The 19,291-nt window shown below is 39.6% G+C and overlaps 1 protein-coding gene across 1 annotated transcript; it reads left to right on the forward strand.

The window, feature by feature from the left end:
* The first annotated feature begins 7,528 nt into the window (after positions 1 to 7,528).
* epm2a (EPM2A glucan phosphatase, laforin) lies at positions 7,529 to 18,812 on the forward strand. The gene is made up of 4 exons (XM_082506591.1): positions 7,529 to 8,176; positions 9,468 to 9,642; positions 14,926 to 15,170; positions 16,454 to 18,812. Exons 1-4 carry the CDS (start codon positions 7,930 to 7,932, stop codon positions 16,735 to 16,737), a joined length of 951 nt encoding a protein of 316 aa, XP_082362717.1. The 5' UTR covers positions 7,529 to 7,929; the 3' UTR covers positions 16,738 to 18,812.
* The last annotated feature ends 479 nt before the right edge of the window (positions 18,813 to 19,291 follow it).

The raw sequence follows: 19,291 nt of genomic DNA on the forward strand, positions 1-19,291 counted from the left end.
TTGGGAGGGATGGTTATATTGTGTATCTGGAATGAATTTTAGGTCTCTACGTCCATCCCATGGGGAATGGGAGCAAAAACAAAAGTGTTGCGTTTATATTTTTGTTGAGTATATATATATGTATATATATATATATATATATATATATATATACATATATATATACACACACACACATATACATATATATATATATATATGTGTGTGTGTGTATATATATATGTATATATATATATACACACACACATATATATATATAAGAGGTATATATATATATGTATATATATACCTCTTATATATATAAAAAAATTTGTCCCCTTAAATTAACTTGACTTTGTACATATTAACATACATACATACAGACACACACACACATGTATGTATATATATATATGTGTGTATATATATATATAAAAACACCCAGCACGCCCCTGCGGGTGGTTTATCCTTCAAGCTCGGGTCCTCTACCAGAGGCCTGGGAGCTTGAGGGTCCTGCATAGTATCTTAGCTGTTCCCAGGACTGCGCTCTTCTGGACAGAGATCTCCGATGTTGTTCCCGGGATCTGCTGGAGCAACTCGCCTAGCTTGGGAGTCACCGCACCTAGTGCTCCTATTACCACGGGGACCACCGTTACCTTCACCCTCCACATCCTCTCGAGCTCTTCTCTGAGCCCTTGGTGTTTCTCCAGTTTCTCGTGTTCCTTCTTCCTGATATAAAATCCCATATGGGATCAAGAGGTGCACAGAACGTCGTGGCGGGAACGTGTCATGTGTCAAAGATTAGGAAGAGGGGCAGTTCAGGGTGTGGTAATGCACGGTTACTGCTTTTTAGATGACTTCCAACAGGACTGTAAATACAGAGGTGTAATAGAAGTTGGTACCATTGGAAATCTGCATTATAAATGGGTTGGGGTTTTATTCAGAAGCATCAGTACAATATCTTTCAATATATTTTCTATTACAGCTGCATCAACAGCCTTCTGAGCAGAACCACATCTTTCTGCCCAGTGACTCAGAGGCAGAATGGCTGCTAGCCAAGCTGTTTATTAAAAGTGCAGATCTATTGGAACATCAAGCAGTCTATCACCTCATGAGCACTCACTATCTGGCAGAGGTCTTTGCTATTGCTACTTTCCGCACCTCTCTACAAGGTGAAATTTGGTGAGATACACTATAAAACCCTTCTATAGTGATGTTTCTATATTACTTAAATCATTTTATATCATATAGAGGACTTTATTCTGATCTTTATTCAAATTTTTACTTTGATAATTACCTTCTATGTGTACAGCTACTGATCCCACACTTCTGGTACACCCTGCACATCAATGCTGTGTACAACTCTATTTTTTGGACCTGATGGGACTTTAAGCAATGTGTGGATTCTCTTTTTTTATGCAATATATTTAGAAATTTCAACTAACACCTATCTGATTACCAACAAAGTTCACTTGGATATGAGGGGATAAAAGAGCTCATGAGATGGGGTCTCGCTTCCTGCAGCTCCCTCTGCCTGACAGAGAACATCACTGCATGAAGACTGCAGTCGATCCCCAACTTCTATTACACCTCAGCATTAAGTTAAGAGTATGAAAACTGCTACAGTATGAACTTTTTTTTCAATCATTATATATTTAACAACAACAGTTGTCTATAGGCACTTTTATATTGTAAAGAAGCGAGGGAGAAGTAGAGAAGTATGAACTTGATGAAAGACTAAATTTAGAAAGGGCAATAATATGGTGTCACTTGGTAGGGAGAGAAATAAATGGATCATAAAGAGAACCATAAATGGGGTGGGGTGGTATAGGGTGATGGGCTACAAGAGAAAGTAGACAAAAGGTAATTTGTGACAAATGCATGAGGAGTAAAGAAACGGGAGGTGCTCAAGCACATAGAAGCATAACTGTTATATTAAGTTTAATCAAAAAAGAAAGCTTGGTCTTAAAAGACATCGAAACCCAAAGTGAGAGCTGGTTCCATAGGAGAGGGATCTAATAGCTAAAAGGTCTGCCTGCCATTATTCTTTTGCAAACTCTGGCAAACAAATAAATTCTGGATTTAACTGGAAGCCAATGAGTAGAAGCTAATATGGGAGTCTCGGTGATGATGAGATGAGAGATGAGATAGCCTTTATTTGTCAGTTGCAGTTGCCCACAACCGAGATGACAGACCTAGCCAACCGTACATACAATACACAAACATCACATTGGGGAGACAGGTCAGGCTAGGTAGCAAGGGGGGAAAAAAACATTGAAATGTGTAACACAGAATACAGGAATGCGCAGATATCAACACACCATAGCACAATAAACACAGACAAACAACATGGGAGAGTATTCCAGTGTGTACAGCTGATCTGGGACCGCTGCAGTCTTCGATTGCGCCTCCAGCTGATCCGGTGTCCACATCGGATGCGAGGTGAGCATGAGAGGAGGTGTTGGATCCGGGGTAGGGAGGGTGATAGCGGGGGCGTATCAGTGTACGTGTTTCGTGCGTGTCCATGTGGAGGGGTGATGAGTGAGTGCTTATCAGTGTATATGTATATGTGTGCGTGGCCATAGTTCAGCTGAGACAGTGTCCTTCGCCCTGGCAGGCTAAGTAAACAGTCTTCCAGCCAACCCAGGTGGCCTTGCATGGAATGGGAATGAACAGTCTAAACACAGTCGTTATCAGGGAGTTTTTGTTCGGCTCCAGCCTTGAGCCCACAGCTGGCGCTGAAGGGATAGCCGCATTATGATGGTGGTTTTTCGTTTATGCGAACAACTCATGAGAATTTCAAAGCTGTTCTTTGACACTGGACTCTTAATCTCCCGTTGGAGAGCAGCAAGCTTCTCCATGATGTTATCAAACTTGCGCTCCGTGGTCTTGTCATTCTTGTGCTCAAAGAGCAGATTCTGAGACGTCACGACCGCAGTGAGCGGCTCCAAGATGTGATCCAACTTTCGCTCAGAGGTCTTATTCTGAGTATTCACGGCAGCCATAAGCTTCTCCAAGATCTTAACCATGCTGCACTCAGTGAGCCCATTCTGAGAAGTCGCGCCTCGTCGCATCCTTTCAATCCCAGCGGGAAGCCTTGGGGGGTTTTGAACAGCCGTTTCCGCTTTCTCAATTCTCCGATAAGCCAGGGCCAAGCCAGCTCCGATCAGCAAGAACCCTGTTATCATGGTTCCAAATAGGTAGATATCTTCAGCGTCCTCGATTGACAGTCCCGCCAGGCACACGATCCTCCATGTCTGCCACCCGTCCATCGTGTATCCGGCAGGGAAAGTCCCTCCAGGGCACTCGGGCTCTCCCGAGCCCAGACTTCTCGTTGAGAAAAGGGTGTCAATAGCATTCAGAGACCAGTTGATCAAATCCATAATTCTCTTTTAGGTTTTAGAAACAGACTGTGAGAGAGTGTTCCAGGGAAAAGTAATACAAAAAACACAAGGGAGAGGAGAAAAAGTGCATCCGCCTCCTCCGAGAGCCAAAGACTGTACTCTCAGTGCTCTCAGTGCAGTGTTTTGGATCAGCTAAAGGTTTTTCAGAGCATTTTTAGGACAGCCTGACTCTGAAGAATTATAATAGAGTAGCAAAGGAGTAATAAACTACTTTGTCACTCAGAGGCAGGATGTCTTCATTTTGGCAATTCACAGTAATACTGGAGGCCATGTAATTCAGGAAATCCATTCAAGCATTACATAAATGTCTACAAATTAATTTATTAATAAACAGTCTTGCACATCGTTGGAAGTGTGGTGATTAACTCTTCATTTAAAAATGTTGCAGTGATGTCAGATTCATTGAAAGTCAAACTGTCATGTTTTTGCCAGCTTTGTGAGGAATATAGTGGATTAATACTATCTGTCAGATAGCTTCAAAAGATGATCCACAAGATATTCATGTGGATCATCTTCTTCTTGGAAAACAAACTCTCTGGTAAGATGTAAATGCTCCAAGTTTTATTTTGTATACATAAAATCACACACTATTACATTTTCTTGTGAGTCATGACTGTGCTGTTAACAGGGTTTCCAACATACTTATACTGTTGAGTGATCAAGTTCATCACAATCCTGATCTTTACAGTGACAGTTCAACATGCTGCAAACAGACTGGTGAGGCAATGAAATGCATAAAGTGTTTCAATTAAAACATCTTTTATATATAGGGTGTCAATTTTAGATCACATTTTATAGTAAGCTAAATTTAAAGTCCAGAGATTTCCTGATGATTTCCAGAGGAAGCTGTGTGCACAGCTGTGAAGCTAATTTACTCGAAACTCTTGTATCTAGTTTGACTACCACTCCTGGGTGCCCAATGGCTCGCTCCTGCTGAGAAAACCTTCTCCAACCACTAAATGGTTCAGACAAATTTGGAGACTCTCCCAAATGTTTTGAGAGACAGTGGAGTTTGCAGGAATGGCTCGACATCTCTCTCAGAAGTGCACTAATGTATTAAGTTTTACATTTTATCAATTCATGATGCACAACCCTCACTAGCCCCTCCCCCCAAAAATCACCACCAAAGAAAAAAAAATAAAGCAACATAAATATATATACATATATTTGTTTTTTAATAATGGTTCTGGTCACAATCCTTACCTGAAACTCCATCAGCCATGGACACTTACTGCTTATTGTGAAAGCTTATTGTTTTCACTAATAAGCCCAGACATGAAGGTAAGACCAGATGTTTGGTATTTCTACAAACTGAGGTCCTTGATCAAAGGCCAAAACTGTGAAGTAGACAATGGCCAGATGTAACAAAAAGGTTTTGTAATTCAGGTTTTTAAAGATCATATCACTAAATCGGATGACATTGATTAAAATAGAGATCAGCATAATTATTTAAGAAAGGCGTCAACTGGCACCACCAGGCTAACTTACATGGTAGGAGGTTAATTCATACATGCCTGACAAGGTATTTTCATGCTAGAACAGTTTTTTTGGTTGTAACCGAAAAGCTTATAGTGTTTTTATTTAGTAGTAACAGGATTATACACTTTTTTGAAACCTTACATTCATGTGGAAAGAAGAGCAACTGATTTGTGGTAGGTGGATTACTCTAATGTGGTATTGTCATGGCTGCGGAAGCAGACATGTGGAGTGGTGAGAGAAAGGACCCAAGTGCAGGCACTGATGAATGACTGACACGTGAGCTTTATTTACAGTGGGGGAAATGAAATACAAGCAAGTGCTGAACATGGCAGCGGCTAAACTAAAACAAAACCAAAACTGGGTGAAACTAAAATATGATACAAAGGAACAAAAGTCTGGGACTAGAAACCCAGGACATGAAACATAAAAACCTGAGACAGAGGAAGACACAGGGCTTAAATACACAGGCAGGACAACGAGCGATTGGGGAACAAGGTGGCAACAAAGCCAGGACAAATCACACATAACAAGACAAAGGATGCAAAGCAGAATACCCAGACTTAAGGAAAGGACTTTCAAAGTAAAACAGGAAGCACAAGACATTCGCAGACTCAGAGACCCAGACTTGACATGACTGACTGGATATGAAACATAGAACACAGGGAAGACACAGTTACTGAAACCAGGAGCTAGAACTACAAATATAAAATGAACAGAAAACCATCAGCAAAACCAAAGCCATGAATAACAAATAATAATGGTATATAACTTAAACACAAAAGCCATGACAGGTATAGTAAAAAACATGAACTCTCCAAAGGGATTGTGTTTAGAGTCTCTTGATTATACAAACTGATCCTTGCCACCAATTGCACGCATGTCCATATACTGCGGATGCTCACATTAGAGGAGTTGGTCACTTCTAAAGCACAGTATTAGAAATAGTCCATGTACAGCATATAGCATGCACGGTGGCAGTGTACAACAATTATTCAGCTTTAACTGATCAAATGGTGAACTGCATGTACGGATCATAATTTCATCCGGTCAGATGAGTGGCAAATTCTGTGCATGATGGCCTAAATTCTACCGACAAGAGAGCACATCCATAAGTCAAAAATGAGCAGATCTAATAAGGGAAAAACAAGTAACCTAACAAAATGAATACTATGTAAGTGCAGATTTTACACATGCTCAAGAGACGGCTAAAGAAGAATCAATACAGTTTATAAGGTTGACCCCCTTTATTTGAAATCGAAGCTAGTTGTGCAGTCTTAGAGGCAGCTGTTCTCTAGAGGCTGATAAAGGGCAGGATTCATCTAGAAAAGTGCTGCTTTATTAAAATGCTTCTACTTTAAAAGATGTGTGTAGAAGAACACAAATCACCATTTAGGGTCGAGTCAGGTCCTGAGCATACCTCTATTAATTAAGTTACTGTGCCTTGTGATTAATCCACACATTGCTGGTGTCGTTTTCTGCTGCAGGATTTGTTAAAGTTTCTGTTATTGCCTAATCTCTGAGTAGAAATGTGATTAAAACCCTGAAACACTGCAAACCTATCGGCTCACTGCAACACAGAACTTGGCTGCCTAACACGCATCCTTGCTTTTCTTTGGATTCTCCTCCTTCTCGTGCACCACATTACTTCTACTCTGTATAAAACCAGCATTTTGTCATTGTTATTATTATTGTTATTATTACTGAGGACCAGAAATATTTGGATGTTAGCCCTATACATGCAGGGTGATTGTGAAGGATTAGAGGACAGAGCCCAAGTTTTGGCACTCGGCCACCCAAAGCAATTATGTGCTTGTTCTGGTAATACCTTCTCTCATTCCAAATAAATGAAAACGCCTGATGGCAACAATCACAACCACACCACACAGCTTAAGATGTTCTATTCTGTGTTAAAAAGGATCTTTTGTAGTAAATTATGGATGGCAAATTTAGTTCATTGTGTTTGTAGGATTTATTTAAATGCTATTTTGTTGCATTTGTTGCCTCTAGAAGCACTACATGTTTAAATGTAAGCACACAATAAATATCCACCAAAGTTGAAGGTCAACTTAATAATTTATGGATTAAAAATTGACAAAAAAAACCCTGAGAACTTAGATACCATTACCAGTGTGGTGGTTTTGTCTACACATAAAATGTACTATATAAAAATGTTAAATATTGTGTCAAGTTTGACCTCTGGCTTGTTCTAGGTCAACAGCTGATCTGAAGGCCAAAGTGATGATAAAGCTACGTATAGCTATTTAAAACTACGTTTCTCACTGCCATTGTTCGTGTTGACAAACTACAAGCATAGAGGGAATCCTATTCTAAATAATGTTTTTAAATATCACATTACTTTGTGCTTTTTTTGTACCTGTTCTTTTGTTTTTAAAGCTGTACTTAAAATTCAAATGCCACAATTAGAAAATTATACTGGTATCTGGGTATTCTAAATATCACGTTATAGTTTGCAAAAAAAAATCATGTCACATTTGACCTCTGATCTCACTTTCGCACTTCACGTCTGCCTTTCTTTCAAATTCTAAAAATCTTTAGTTAAAAGTATTGTTTGCTGCCTACAGTAGTTAGAAATGCACTGTAATATAATATTATATAATAAACTCAAGTTATTGGTGTCCAGTTATTTATAAAGCAATAAATGTTATCCATCTGTCACGCTTCCTTTTTTTATTGCACTACAGAAGTACGTTAAAAACAAAAAACAAAGAAAAGAAAATGAATGTATTGAAAATACAATACTTTTCCCTTAAGAGTAGATGCTGCCCACAGAGTAATGCGATTTCTGAAGCGCAGTACTTTGAGCCGTCCAGTCTTACGTGGCTTCTGCAAGGTGCCCGATAATCCTGGCAGAGTGGGACCTCATTCTCTTTTTCTTGTCTTTGCTGCAAACTGAACTGTCCAACTACACCCGGTTATTTTTAGGCTACACCATACAGTCACACCGTCGCGAATGTAACGCAATAGCTGCTATAACATTATAAGCCATAATAACCCATAAGGTCGCCATACCATAATCGGCTGAACAGATTTAGGCAAGCCTGCGGTCATGTTATTTAGATTCGGCGTCATTCTCACTCCGGAGTCCTCGGAGGTCGACGTCTTTGTTTTGGGTTCGCGTGCTGAAATGGGGAACTGGGACCCGAACAGAGCGGTTCGGATGAAAGCCACACAGAAACTCCCGTCACCCGCAGAACCGTGTCTGTGGATCGGTGAGGTGCACCTGGCCGAGCCCCACAGAGACACACTGTGGTTCAAGTTCATCCAAAGAGTCAGAGGCACCTTTATCTGGGAAGGTACCTGTGCACTTCTGGTTTAATGCGCATCACATCTGGTTCACATGTAGACGGTTTTCCAGACGTCTCACAGATTTGCTGTAATTACTGTAAGGTTAGCGGGGAGAGACATAAATATGACTGCGCCATGTTTGGTTGCTATTGTGCAATGTTTTCATAGTGCCACATGATGGCGGTAAGTGACACTAAATGTTCAGTGGCTAACAAATTGCATTGAATCTGCAAACCTAAAAAAGTTTAAAATTTCTGAAAAACATCCGAAAAAACTATTGAGTCTTTTAGTTTAAATTAACAGTTGAAATTCAGCATGTGAATATAACGGTTTACAGATAGAGTTCAGCATTTATACTTCATCATCTGCACCCAGGAATGAATGCACAGTAATGCAATACTGGATTCCTCTGAAAGTTTCTTTAACAGGTAGGATGGATAAATGGATATTTCTCATTTGAAATTAGTCATATGGTCCTACTGTTGGACACAGGGGCGTAATTTCCAGGGGGGTAAGGGGGGTTATGACCCCCCCAATAATCAGACCCAACCAATATACCCCCCCCCAAATAAAATTATGAATTATCTTGCATAAATAGGCTGTTGATTTTCTTTACGCATTTCAGGTATTACCAGCAAAATAGTTACATGTTTAATCATCTAGGAATTTATTTATTTATTTAGACATAGATCTTGACCCCCCCCCCAATGTTCAGCACAAAGTTACGCCGATGGTTGGACAGTTTATAACAAGGGTGTCAAACATAAGGCCCTGAGGCCAGAATCAGCCCCCGTCCCAGGGATTACTCCAATCTGCCACACTGGATAGCTTTAGAATATAAGAAGTTTTACAACTTCTCCTGTTGATAAAGAATTCCCCCCAGTGGCTATTTATAGTGCATCACAGAAATTAAGTTATTTAACAGTTAAATAACAGAAAAGTGCCTGTTTTTTGTTTGTTTTTTTACAATCACTATAGAAATGTATGCTTTTTACAGTGGGCCCAGAAAACTGAAACTCATTTCTATTTTTATGTAATCTGACATATTTTTGTCATACAGTTTAAATCATGCTGACACATTTCTTCTTCGTTTACTACAACACCATCTCTTTATCATGTAGAAAAACTGAGAAATACTGTTGAAATCTGTTTCTTATTTCAAGACATCTCAGCTAAATGTGTAGTTTAACCTCTTTACACTTTACACTCGAGATCTGGGCCGCATGTGACACACCGTGGAAAATCAGTTTGACGTCCCTGATTTATATGCATTAACGTGCTTGACATCATTGTCACCAGGAAGCGGGCCGAGCCATGACAGATGGTGTACATATGATGATAAGAATGTGGTGGATGGCGTGTACTGCCACCCGATCGGCCACTGGATAGAAGAAACGGGGCACACAGATGAGATGAGGCACACCACCAACTTTTACTTCAGTGTGGCTGGTCAGAAGGCCATGCATTTCTCCAGGTAATACAGTACATATACACGCTTTCTACATGATGTTCTAATCATAGGATAATTTGCAGTGTTATGCGTTCGTACACTTCTTAAAATTTCGGTATGTAAAGACAGTTTTTTGCACTTTTACTAAGTAATTCTATGATGATCACAGTTCAGTGGGTTAGGAAAGGCTGGTTTTATTTTATTTATTTGTTTTGGTGATTGAGGTTTGTGATTTGTGATAGAAGGATAGCAGCGAGACTGAAAGGGAACATTTAAAGGATGGTAGTGAGACCTGCTGTGATGTATGGTTTAGAGATGGTCGCTCTGACAGATTGACAGGAGGCCAAGCTGGAGGTGGCAAAGACGAAGATACTAAGATTTTCATTAAGAGTGACCAGGATGGACAGAAGTCGAAATCAGTATATCAGAGGGTCAGCTCTGGTTAAGCAGTTTGAACACAAAGCTAGAGAGGCAAGGCTGAGGTGGTTTGGACGTGAGCAGACGAGGGATAGTGTGCGTATTGGACAAAGGATGGTGAATATGGGGCTGCCAATCTGGTGACAAAGAGGAAGAGCACAGGTGTTGAAGTAAAGGCGAAGTATGCTAGCAATAAGGTCAGATGGACACAACTGGTCCATCTAATAAATAGCTCTTTAATCACCATTTTGCAACACATTTCCTTTACTCTGTGTTGCATCTTTTCTCTATAATTGTTACATCTGAGAAATCAACTGGAACAGCTTTGAAATTAATAATACATTTTATTTGTAAAGCACAAAAATGGGCATTTCTATTAAAATAACCCTCATGACTCAAGTGCAACGTCAAACTAAGATTAAGAAGCAATGTGATTCCACTGTAATTATATGGTTGACATAAAAACTAACGATATAAGTTGAGCTTAGAGTGACAAAAACTCTGAATCTATATTAGAAGATGGTCAAACAAAATTTAAAAAAACAAGCCTCACAATATGAATGGAGTGATTTAAAGAAGACACAGATGAGGCGATGCGTATTTCCTCAGGTCATTCCACTTCTGAGGAGCTCTAACCGCAAACACCTCCTTTGTCTTTAAGCATAAGGTGAGAACAGTTAACAGGTTCCTGTCTGAGGAGCTAAAGAACAAGCCTGTTGGATACTTTCATGGTTGTCAGTGGGTGACAGGTCTGGGCTGCAGGTAGGTTAGTTTAGCGCCCCAGACCCTTTTGATACGGAGCTTCCTTCTCTGAAAATGGTGTTATTGGGATGACAGCAAATGTTGATCCAACTATATACCTCATGAGGCAAAAGCCAGCTCAAGCCAGCAGTAAAGAAAAAAAAGGATAGCAAAGTCAATCTGGCAACCTAGTGGAAAATAGGGTGTAGTTTATAACTTAATAACCTGAGGTGTAGAGGTGCTAGTACGCACATCTTGTTACCCTCAGACAGAGCCTGAGAGTCACCTGTGGTCCATCTGCGTTTCAAACAAGTCTCACCTCACTGAAAGTAGCTCCATGTTTAATATACAGACGTGGGAATGATTTATATATTTGCTCTGCAAACTCTCTGCAAGTAAGTGGATAAAAAAATCTTCTCAGAAATATAGAAGTATTCCTTTGGGGGGTTCTTTGTGATTTTTAGCCATTTGGACATTAATATATTCTTTACACCATGTCTAAAACTTCCAGATTGCTACTCGTGTTGTAGCCTGGAGTATATACAAATGGAGATCCACACCACCTCTCACTCCCAACACCACACTTCCTCTTCAGCCAGATACGCGCACACACATGCATAGACGTAATAATGAAATGCAATGATTTTTGAATCTTTTCTGCAATATTTGCCTAATAATGCTATAAAACTTAGTTAGCTCCTCTGGGGGGAATTAATATATATATGATTGTTTCTTTGTTTCAGAATTAAGTTTTGGTAATGTTGCCTTCTTTTGTCGGTCTGCAGTTTTAAGAGAGACCAAAACAAGGCCAAAAAGAAGAAGGTGGGAGGTTCCTCTGCTGGAAACTGAGCCTTGGATATTATCACTATGTGGCATGTGTCTTAAAAATTATGCCTCCAAATAGTTACTTGAACAACCTTGAGAATTGCATCACCCTGTCTTCTTACACTTTTCTTACAGTTTTCAAACTTAAGCATATTCAGTAACGAGCCTTGTGCTTTCATCTGTATTGTCCATGAACGCCTAATTTCTTCTCCGTTCTGACACTAAAACGTCAGAGAAGATTTCTGCGAAGTACTTCAAGCATTAGTCATGTCACCGTGTCCTTTCTTCCTGATAGTCATTGAGTTTAAAAACCTTCATTCTTTACAGGACAGACAAAGCCTGGTTCTCGTCTTTGTTTTTTAACCTTGCCGTTCCTCATTTAGTTATAACTCCTCTGTCACTTTTAAAATGATTACCCATAAAAAAGGTAGACCACTAGCAGTTGTATTATCACCTCCTTAACCTTGCTTGGGTTCTTAAGAGAGAGGAGATGGCATCGTTCAGAATTCATTTGGATTTCTAAGGCAATTCATACAGCGCTGGTTACTTGACTGATACGTTATTCTCTTGCATTGCTTACATTGGATTTCAAGATGGTTTAAAACTGTGAAAGTGAGAAAAGATGAACTTTTAAGTACAAGTGTATTGTTAAACATATGGATATTAAGAAAGTTAATCTCGTAGTGTTGTTACTATCCTTTCTTGGGTCAAATAAAGTGTAAAAATAAGATCCCAACACCTGTTGTCAGAACATTTTCTGTCTTCATAGGTCAGTGTTAAGCCTCTTAACACTGACCTATGAATCATTCAACCATAAAAAGGGAACCTAACTCAGGGGATGAACCAGTCCTGTATGTCTCCTTCCAAAATCTAAGGAAACTGGATTAGAAAATGATGAAAAAAACAAGTGGAAGACCTACAAAATTAAAAAAAAAAACCAAAAAAAACCCCCTGATGAACAGTATCTGAAAGTCATGTATTAAGAAAAATCCAGCACAGACCTGTCAAAGGCCCTAAGAAATGCACAAGGGCCAACAGTTGATCTATCTACTGTTAACTGAAGGCTTCTTAAAGATGGTCTTAATAGAAGGGTGGCCATCAAGACGGGAAAATGACGTTAAAGCTGAGATATGGCAAATTACAGTCAATGGCAACAGGTCCCGTGGAGTGATGGATCCAAATGTGAAATGGTTTTCTTTGTTGGTTGTTGGGAATCTTATCAACATTGATGGAATTATGAATGCAGAAAACTACCATCAGATTTTTATCCATCATACAATATCATCTGGAAAGCATCTAATGAGCAGCAGCTTCATTTTTCAGCATGACAATGATCCCAACCACACTGCCAATGCAGTAAAAGCATAGCTGGGTAGAAAGAGACCCAAAAAAGACTATCATCCATGGATTGGCCTCCCCAGAGCCTGCATCTCCACATAACTGGAGCAATCTTGAATCATCTTGACAGAATGGAACAAAAGGTTGCGACATCCATAAAATCCAAACTCTGTTTCTGCCTTATATGCTGTATTTCCATGTATGTTTAGCATTTCAATAAATCTCCGCAACCATTTCCCATTTTCCCAGCAAAAAACAAAGAAACCTGGGTTAGCTCAAGACCTTTTTTTTACAGTACCGTATGTTCATGTTTCAATGAACGCTACATATTGGTCTTAAATGGCAGAGACCAAGTAGTTACACAGCCTACCGGTGCATGCCCTCCGTTTGTAAGGCACAGACTCGGTGCCATGGCATACCAGGCACTTCAGAAATTAGCCCCAGACCCCTGAGGCAGCAAGCACATAACTTGCATAAGAATGAGCTGGCTTGGCTTGTGCCATCAGGTTTTAATTTGTGTCCAAAGACCTTACAAGGCTTATGTCAAGGACCTGTGTTCAATAGGAAGCACTGTGCCTTTGTATCTTCCCTGTTAATAGCTTTTTAAATTAGTCTCTCAGACCTTGCATCCATATAGCCCAAAGTGTTACACACACTCTGCAGTAAGTCATTATAACATTCGCGGGGAGACCACTCACTTTATAGCTGGTAAGTCATCTGTCAAACTCATATTTAGAGAGAAGGCCCAAGGCTTACTCAGCCTTTTTTTATGATGTTTATCATTTTTATTTCAACAGATTGAGACATTTGTTTTTCAGTTTGATTCACAACTAAAGACCAGAAACAAAAAAGGTATCTTTCTCATAAGATAGGATATTACTGCACTTCTAAGTGTATGAGCTCATGAAAAGGAAAAAAATAAACTCTTAGAATCGTCCAGTGCATCTTTTGTTTCCATTTTAAAATAAACTAGTAGGAAAAAATGCTACACACATTCGAAAGGTAACAAGAAATCAGGTTATACACAACTTGTTGTTTTTCGGTTTATATTAGCTGCTTGGTTCATATAATAAGAGTCCTTCCATCCATCCATTTTCTTAACCACTTATCAAGGGTCATAGGAGGGCTCCAGCCTATCTCAGCAATTGTCAACTGGTAACCAGTCCAACACGGGGATGATAGAGAGGGGCAATTTATGCATTTAGAATTTGTACCATAACCAGTACTATGGGAGGAAGGCACAGTGGAAACAGCAAGACTCCACACAATTCATCCACATATGACATATCACTAAACTGTGATATGATGAGGTTTGTGGGGAGGGAAAAACAGAGGTGAAGTTAAGCTCCAGATACTTCCACTGCAGAGCTGCTCTGGGACATCAGGTATTAAAGGCGTCGCCTTTGTTTTGCCTGTCACGTCCTAGTTGCTGACTTTATGCATGCTAATGAACACCAGTGGAGTCTGCCTCAAACCAGAGTGGTCGGGAAGAAAATTAGGGGGATGAGGGGTCAATAAAGCATCACTGCTATGAGGAAAAGTGTGAAGAAGGTAAGACAATGACACATAAGTGAACCACTTTTGCTTACTGTTGACCTATAATGGTCAGCTTTGTTCTGATAGCTCTGTCATCATTGCTTTGCTTATAGGAGCACCTTGAAAGTCCTAGCTATTTCGCTGTCCATCAGCCTCTGTGTTACCTATTTTATTTGTTACCCACTGAGAGTTTTAGGCTCTCTTTATGGATTTTAAATGTGTTTTCACATTTCATTCTTCTTTATTCTTTATTATGCATATTATATACTTGATAAACACATAGTTAGAGACTGTGACACTTGAAAGTTTTTTAATGGATGGTCTGGCTGGTAGGATCTAAAAAAAATTGAGATGAAAATGCCTTGTTAGAAGGTTAGAACATTTAGCACATAATCATCACTTTAACATAGAAGTAAATAATCAGTGTACACGTCTTTTTATTGACCCCAGGGTGCTGCCACGTATTTGGCTGGCCAGCTGCCCTCGACAGGTGGAACACGTGACAGTAAAGATGAAGTATGAACTGGGAATCACTGCAGTGATGAACTTCCAGACAGAGTGGGATGTGGTGAACAATTCCTACGGCTGCCGGCGTAACCCCGACGAAACCATGACCCCAGAGACCATGATGCATTTGTACAGAGACTGTGGCCTTGTGTATGTGTGGCTGCCCACACCGGACATGAGCACTGAGGGTAAGGACGATTTTCTGGTCATACAAGGTTGAAGAAAAAGCCCTTTTTAATTCCTAGTAGAACCTCTTAAGTGTGTTTAACCCCATTAAAACATTATGAACTTAGAGCTATTCAAAGGTTCAACATGAGACTGGGAATTCTGTTCGGAGGGTAAAGCCCGATGGACAGTAATAGAAAAACAAATTGAAGATGTCCAGAAAAAAAAAGTTTTATAGTCTAGGTTTAATCCATGTGTGAGAAAAGCAGGCCCTATGCCTTTGATCAATTTAATTTGGACATTCATCAAGACAGAAATGCCCATTTGATAGCAATTCTTCCACAGATGACTGAGAGTGTGAGTACGGGATGAGAACAGCCTGTATCAGCAATTATATTCCATCAGCAATTACACAGAGCAGGATATTATAAAAGGAACCATTCATTACAAATAAAGATGCAGATTTGTTTGAGTGCAGTGGGACAAAAACTGTACCTGTGGCCTGCAAGTAGAAAAAAGTGTTGTGATTAGATAAATTATCAGCATATTCTTAATCTTAGACACTGGTACATGTCTAAGATGCTGGTTTGTTCTGTGAGGTCATTTTTATCCCATGATGAATTATTTCCAATATGATGGGAGCGGTCTGTCCCAGGATCTATTCATATGGAATAAGTGATCACTGTATGCTTGGATGAGGGCGAAAATGACCTCAAAGTCATCACATTCCTACCTAATTGAACACCAATGACGGATTTTCAGCATTTCGGTATGTTTCTTTATGACCATCATCAAAACATCAAATGAGAGACTATCTTTTGGAAAAATGGCCATCTATCCCTCCATTAGAGTTGCAAGCACACTGGAACTGTTCTGGCACGATGCTGTGGCCAAACACTTTAATAGCAAATTTTGTTGGGTTTTTTTTTTTCCATTTATTACCAATCTCGTTGGCCAGAAACTTTAAAAAACACATTTGAGCTATGGGAATGCATTCAGTCTTTCTTACCTATAGTAATTACAGCTACAGGTAACTGCCCCCAGCAAATTCACTGTTTATTTCTGTTTGAGTAATGTCAGTATAAAAACCACAGCCTGCAGCACAGGAGCATTACTGAGCTCGAAAAAATGTAAAGATTTAATCCATCAGGAATTAACTGACCTGTTGCTGCATGCCACAGACTGCAGTACAGACAGAAATTATGGAGAGGGGAAGAGGTTTCAGTCCTTTAATTGAAATAAGTAGGATAAGAAAAATACACAAATACTCAGTATCTCTTTTATGAGTTGCCGTCTTCTTCTGCAGGCCGGATCAGGATGCTTCCTCAGGCTGTATTCTTGCTTCATGGTCTCCTAGAGAATGGCCACACAGTCTATGTCCACTGTAACGCTGGAGTGGGGAGGTCGACTGCAGCTGTGTGTGGCCTGCTCATGTATGTCCTCGGGTGGACCCTGAGGAAGGTGCAGTACTTTGTAGCAGCAAGGAGACCAGCAGTGTACATCGATGAGGAAGCTTTAGTCAAAGCTGAGGCAGACTTCCTTCAAAAGTTTGGCCGGCTGCGCTCATCTATGTCTGACCCTGAAACATGAGATCCGAGTGGCTTTGTGCTTGAAATCTGAAGCTGAATCCTTTGGACTTTCTGAGAAATAAAATGATTGAAAACTCAAAACAATTCTTGATGTGCAAAATTTTAAAAATTAAAATCTGTATCTCGACTTTAATCCAATGTATCACTTCAGCCCAAGTATCTGAGAGTGTTCTGGCAGCAGAAATGTCAATCAATTCAAATGGTGTGTGAGCTTTTAAAAGCTGGGGTAGGCAGCATGTTTTTGGCGTCACTGGGCAAATAATCCCATCTAGGCTTTCGGCGTATTGTATTTTAAATGTTCTTAAGAGGTACTCGACTCCTGCTCCTCCACTGGGCTCTTTTTTCAGGCTTCAAAAACATCTAGTCTGTTATGGGACCTTAAAAAAAAGCAGAAAGGTTATAAAGTCTTAATAGGAATCAAAGTGTGGCGGTTCAGTGGGTACTTTTTATACCACTGACTAATCTTCTGCTGTATGAATATCGTGCATACACCCATGCTCATCTGGTTGGAGGGGATTGGAGAGAGATGACAGCTGCAGGAGGAGATGTGGCTTTTAAAAAAAAATCTGGCTCCCCCTCATTCAGGGCCTTAACTCAGCCTTTAAAAATATACACATGTCCACATGGGTGCTTGTAAAGGCCTTTTCTTTTAATGCTTTTCGAAGTTTTAATGAACAAACAAAGCTGATGTTTTGAGCAAACATTAGGTTCTCTTTTAAAAGTTTACTGCAACTAAATCGCAGGAACTATGCAGGTTGATATTTCTCATTTCCTGCGTGCAGGAAATAGGTCAATTATTAAGAGAAACATACATTTTCTGTGTTGTTTTGTGTTTGTTTGTTTTTTTTTGTCATTTCTGAGAATCTCTTCTTTCTTTTCAGAAAGGAAATTTGTAATTTCCCAGGTTTTAGAGATGGAACTTAATGCTGCATGAAAATGACTCTGTGCCAAAGCTACAAATGAAAATTTAAAACTAATATATCAATAATGTCTCTCCCTGTGTGTATGAGAGGAACTCAGCTCTCGGGCATCAAAGAATATAGCTCGTTCTCTCTCTCACTCTGAGCGCTTGATAGCATTTCATGTTTTATTTACCTGACAGATGCTCTTCCAATCATCTGCTGAATAAGAAAAAACATCTCTTCTAGACCGTTTTAATGCATACATAACAGCCCATTAAGACACGGAGCATTATTTGTTGTCATTTCTGAACATTTGACTACACTGTTATTGTGACGATGCTGCATTTGCTTTTCTTCAGAAGATGTTTTTGTTAAGAAAATTAGTGAATTAGAATATCAAAGATTTCTTCCCTCTAGCACAAATCTGTATACTTTTTTTATTAGTTTCTGTGAGTCTCTGCAGAAGGCAGCACCATTATGAGGGGATCAGCGGGGATGGGTGGGTGGATAGAGCTAAGCACCTGTGCTATTCAAAGTGAATCATCACGGTTTTCTAAAGATCTAAAAATATTCACAAAACTGAACATGAAGGAAAATGCTTTTCTATATTTATTTTCAGTTTTTTTGTTTTCTAAGGTATCAACATTGATTTGACAGAAAATCATGTGTTATGTTTGTGTGCATCTTATTGTATGAACAGTATATTAGTAGTGTTGGGCTTGCCGTGTCTTAGATATCAAAGTAGCTGATAAACATGCTGTAATTATTGAAATGGATTACTGTCAATGATTGATCACAAAGCGTCTGAACCCCATATGATTTGCTGTTGCATGAAGTTGCATTCAAATTCAAGTGCAGAGACGACTTGCAACTGACACAGAACATTTAAAAAATGAAAGAAAAAAACCCCCGCCAGTGCACCAACACTTGTGTTGTGTCTATTATTTTGCCCTGCAATAGCTGTGCATGGCATCAGCTTGTATATACTCTCTTTGCTCGGTCTTCTAGATCCACTTCATGCTGAAAGCGTCACAGATCATTGCTTTTCATTTCCTTCTGCAGTTTACCCTCTGTTTTTTATGCCTTCATGGATCAACTGAGACCGACAATGTCTTCTATTTTATCTTTACTGTAAATTGAAACATTAATAATAAAACTGAGCAGTCATTTAGAAGTAACATCATCTTAGAGTTTGAGCCACATTGCGCTTTATGCTGTTTGTCATTTTTCTGTCCTCTGCTTTTCTCTCTTTCTCGTCACTCCAATTAGCAGCAGCAGGTGGCCCTCCCACCCTGAGCGTGGTTCTGTGTGAAACTCTTCCCCCCCCCACCCACTGTTGCAAAGAGCTTATTCATTTAGATGGATAGTTTCCATCTCTAATGTTGTAGGGTCTTGACTTCACAGTATACAACGCCTCAAAATGACTTTTGCAGCCATTTAGTGTTGGGTTCAAATGTTCAGACACATCTAAGCATTCACATCTCCCCCCTGTGAGTAAGCTCTTGGCTTGGTGTTGATAATGCATTGGTGTAAAAGGTGGATAGCGTTCACTGACTTCAATTAAAATCTAACAGAGTACACTTTGTACTTCAGTGCAGTCCTCAGCATTCATGTTCACTATGTAAACTAAATAAAAAAGGATTTACTATATGA

Source organism: Aulonocara stuartgranti, assembly GCF_965226115.1.
Source record: "Aulonocara stuartgranti genome assembly, chromosome: 15".
NCBI classification, from domain to species: domain Eukaryota; kingdom Metazoa; phylum Chordata; class Actinopteri; order Cichliformes; family Cichlidae; genus Aulonocara; species Aulonocara stuartgranti.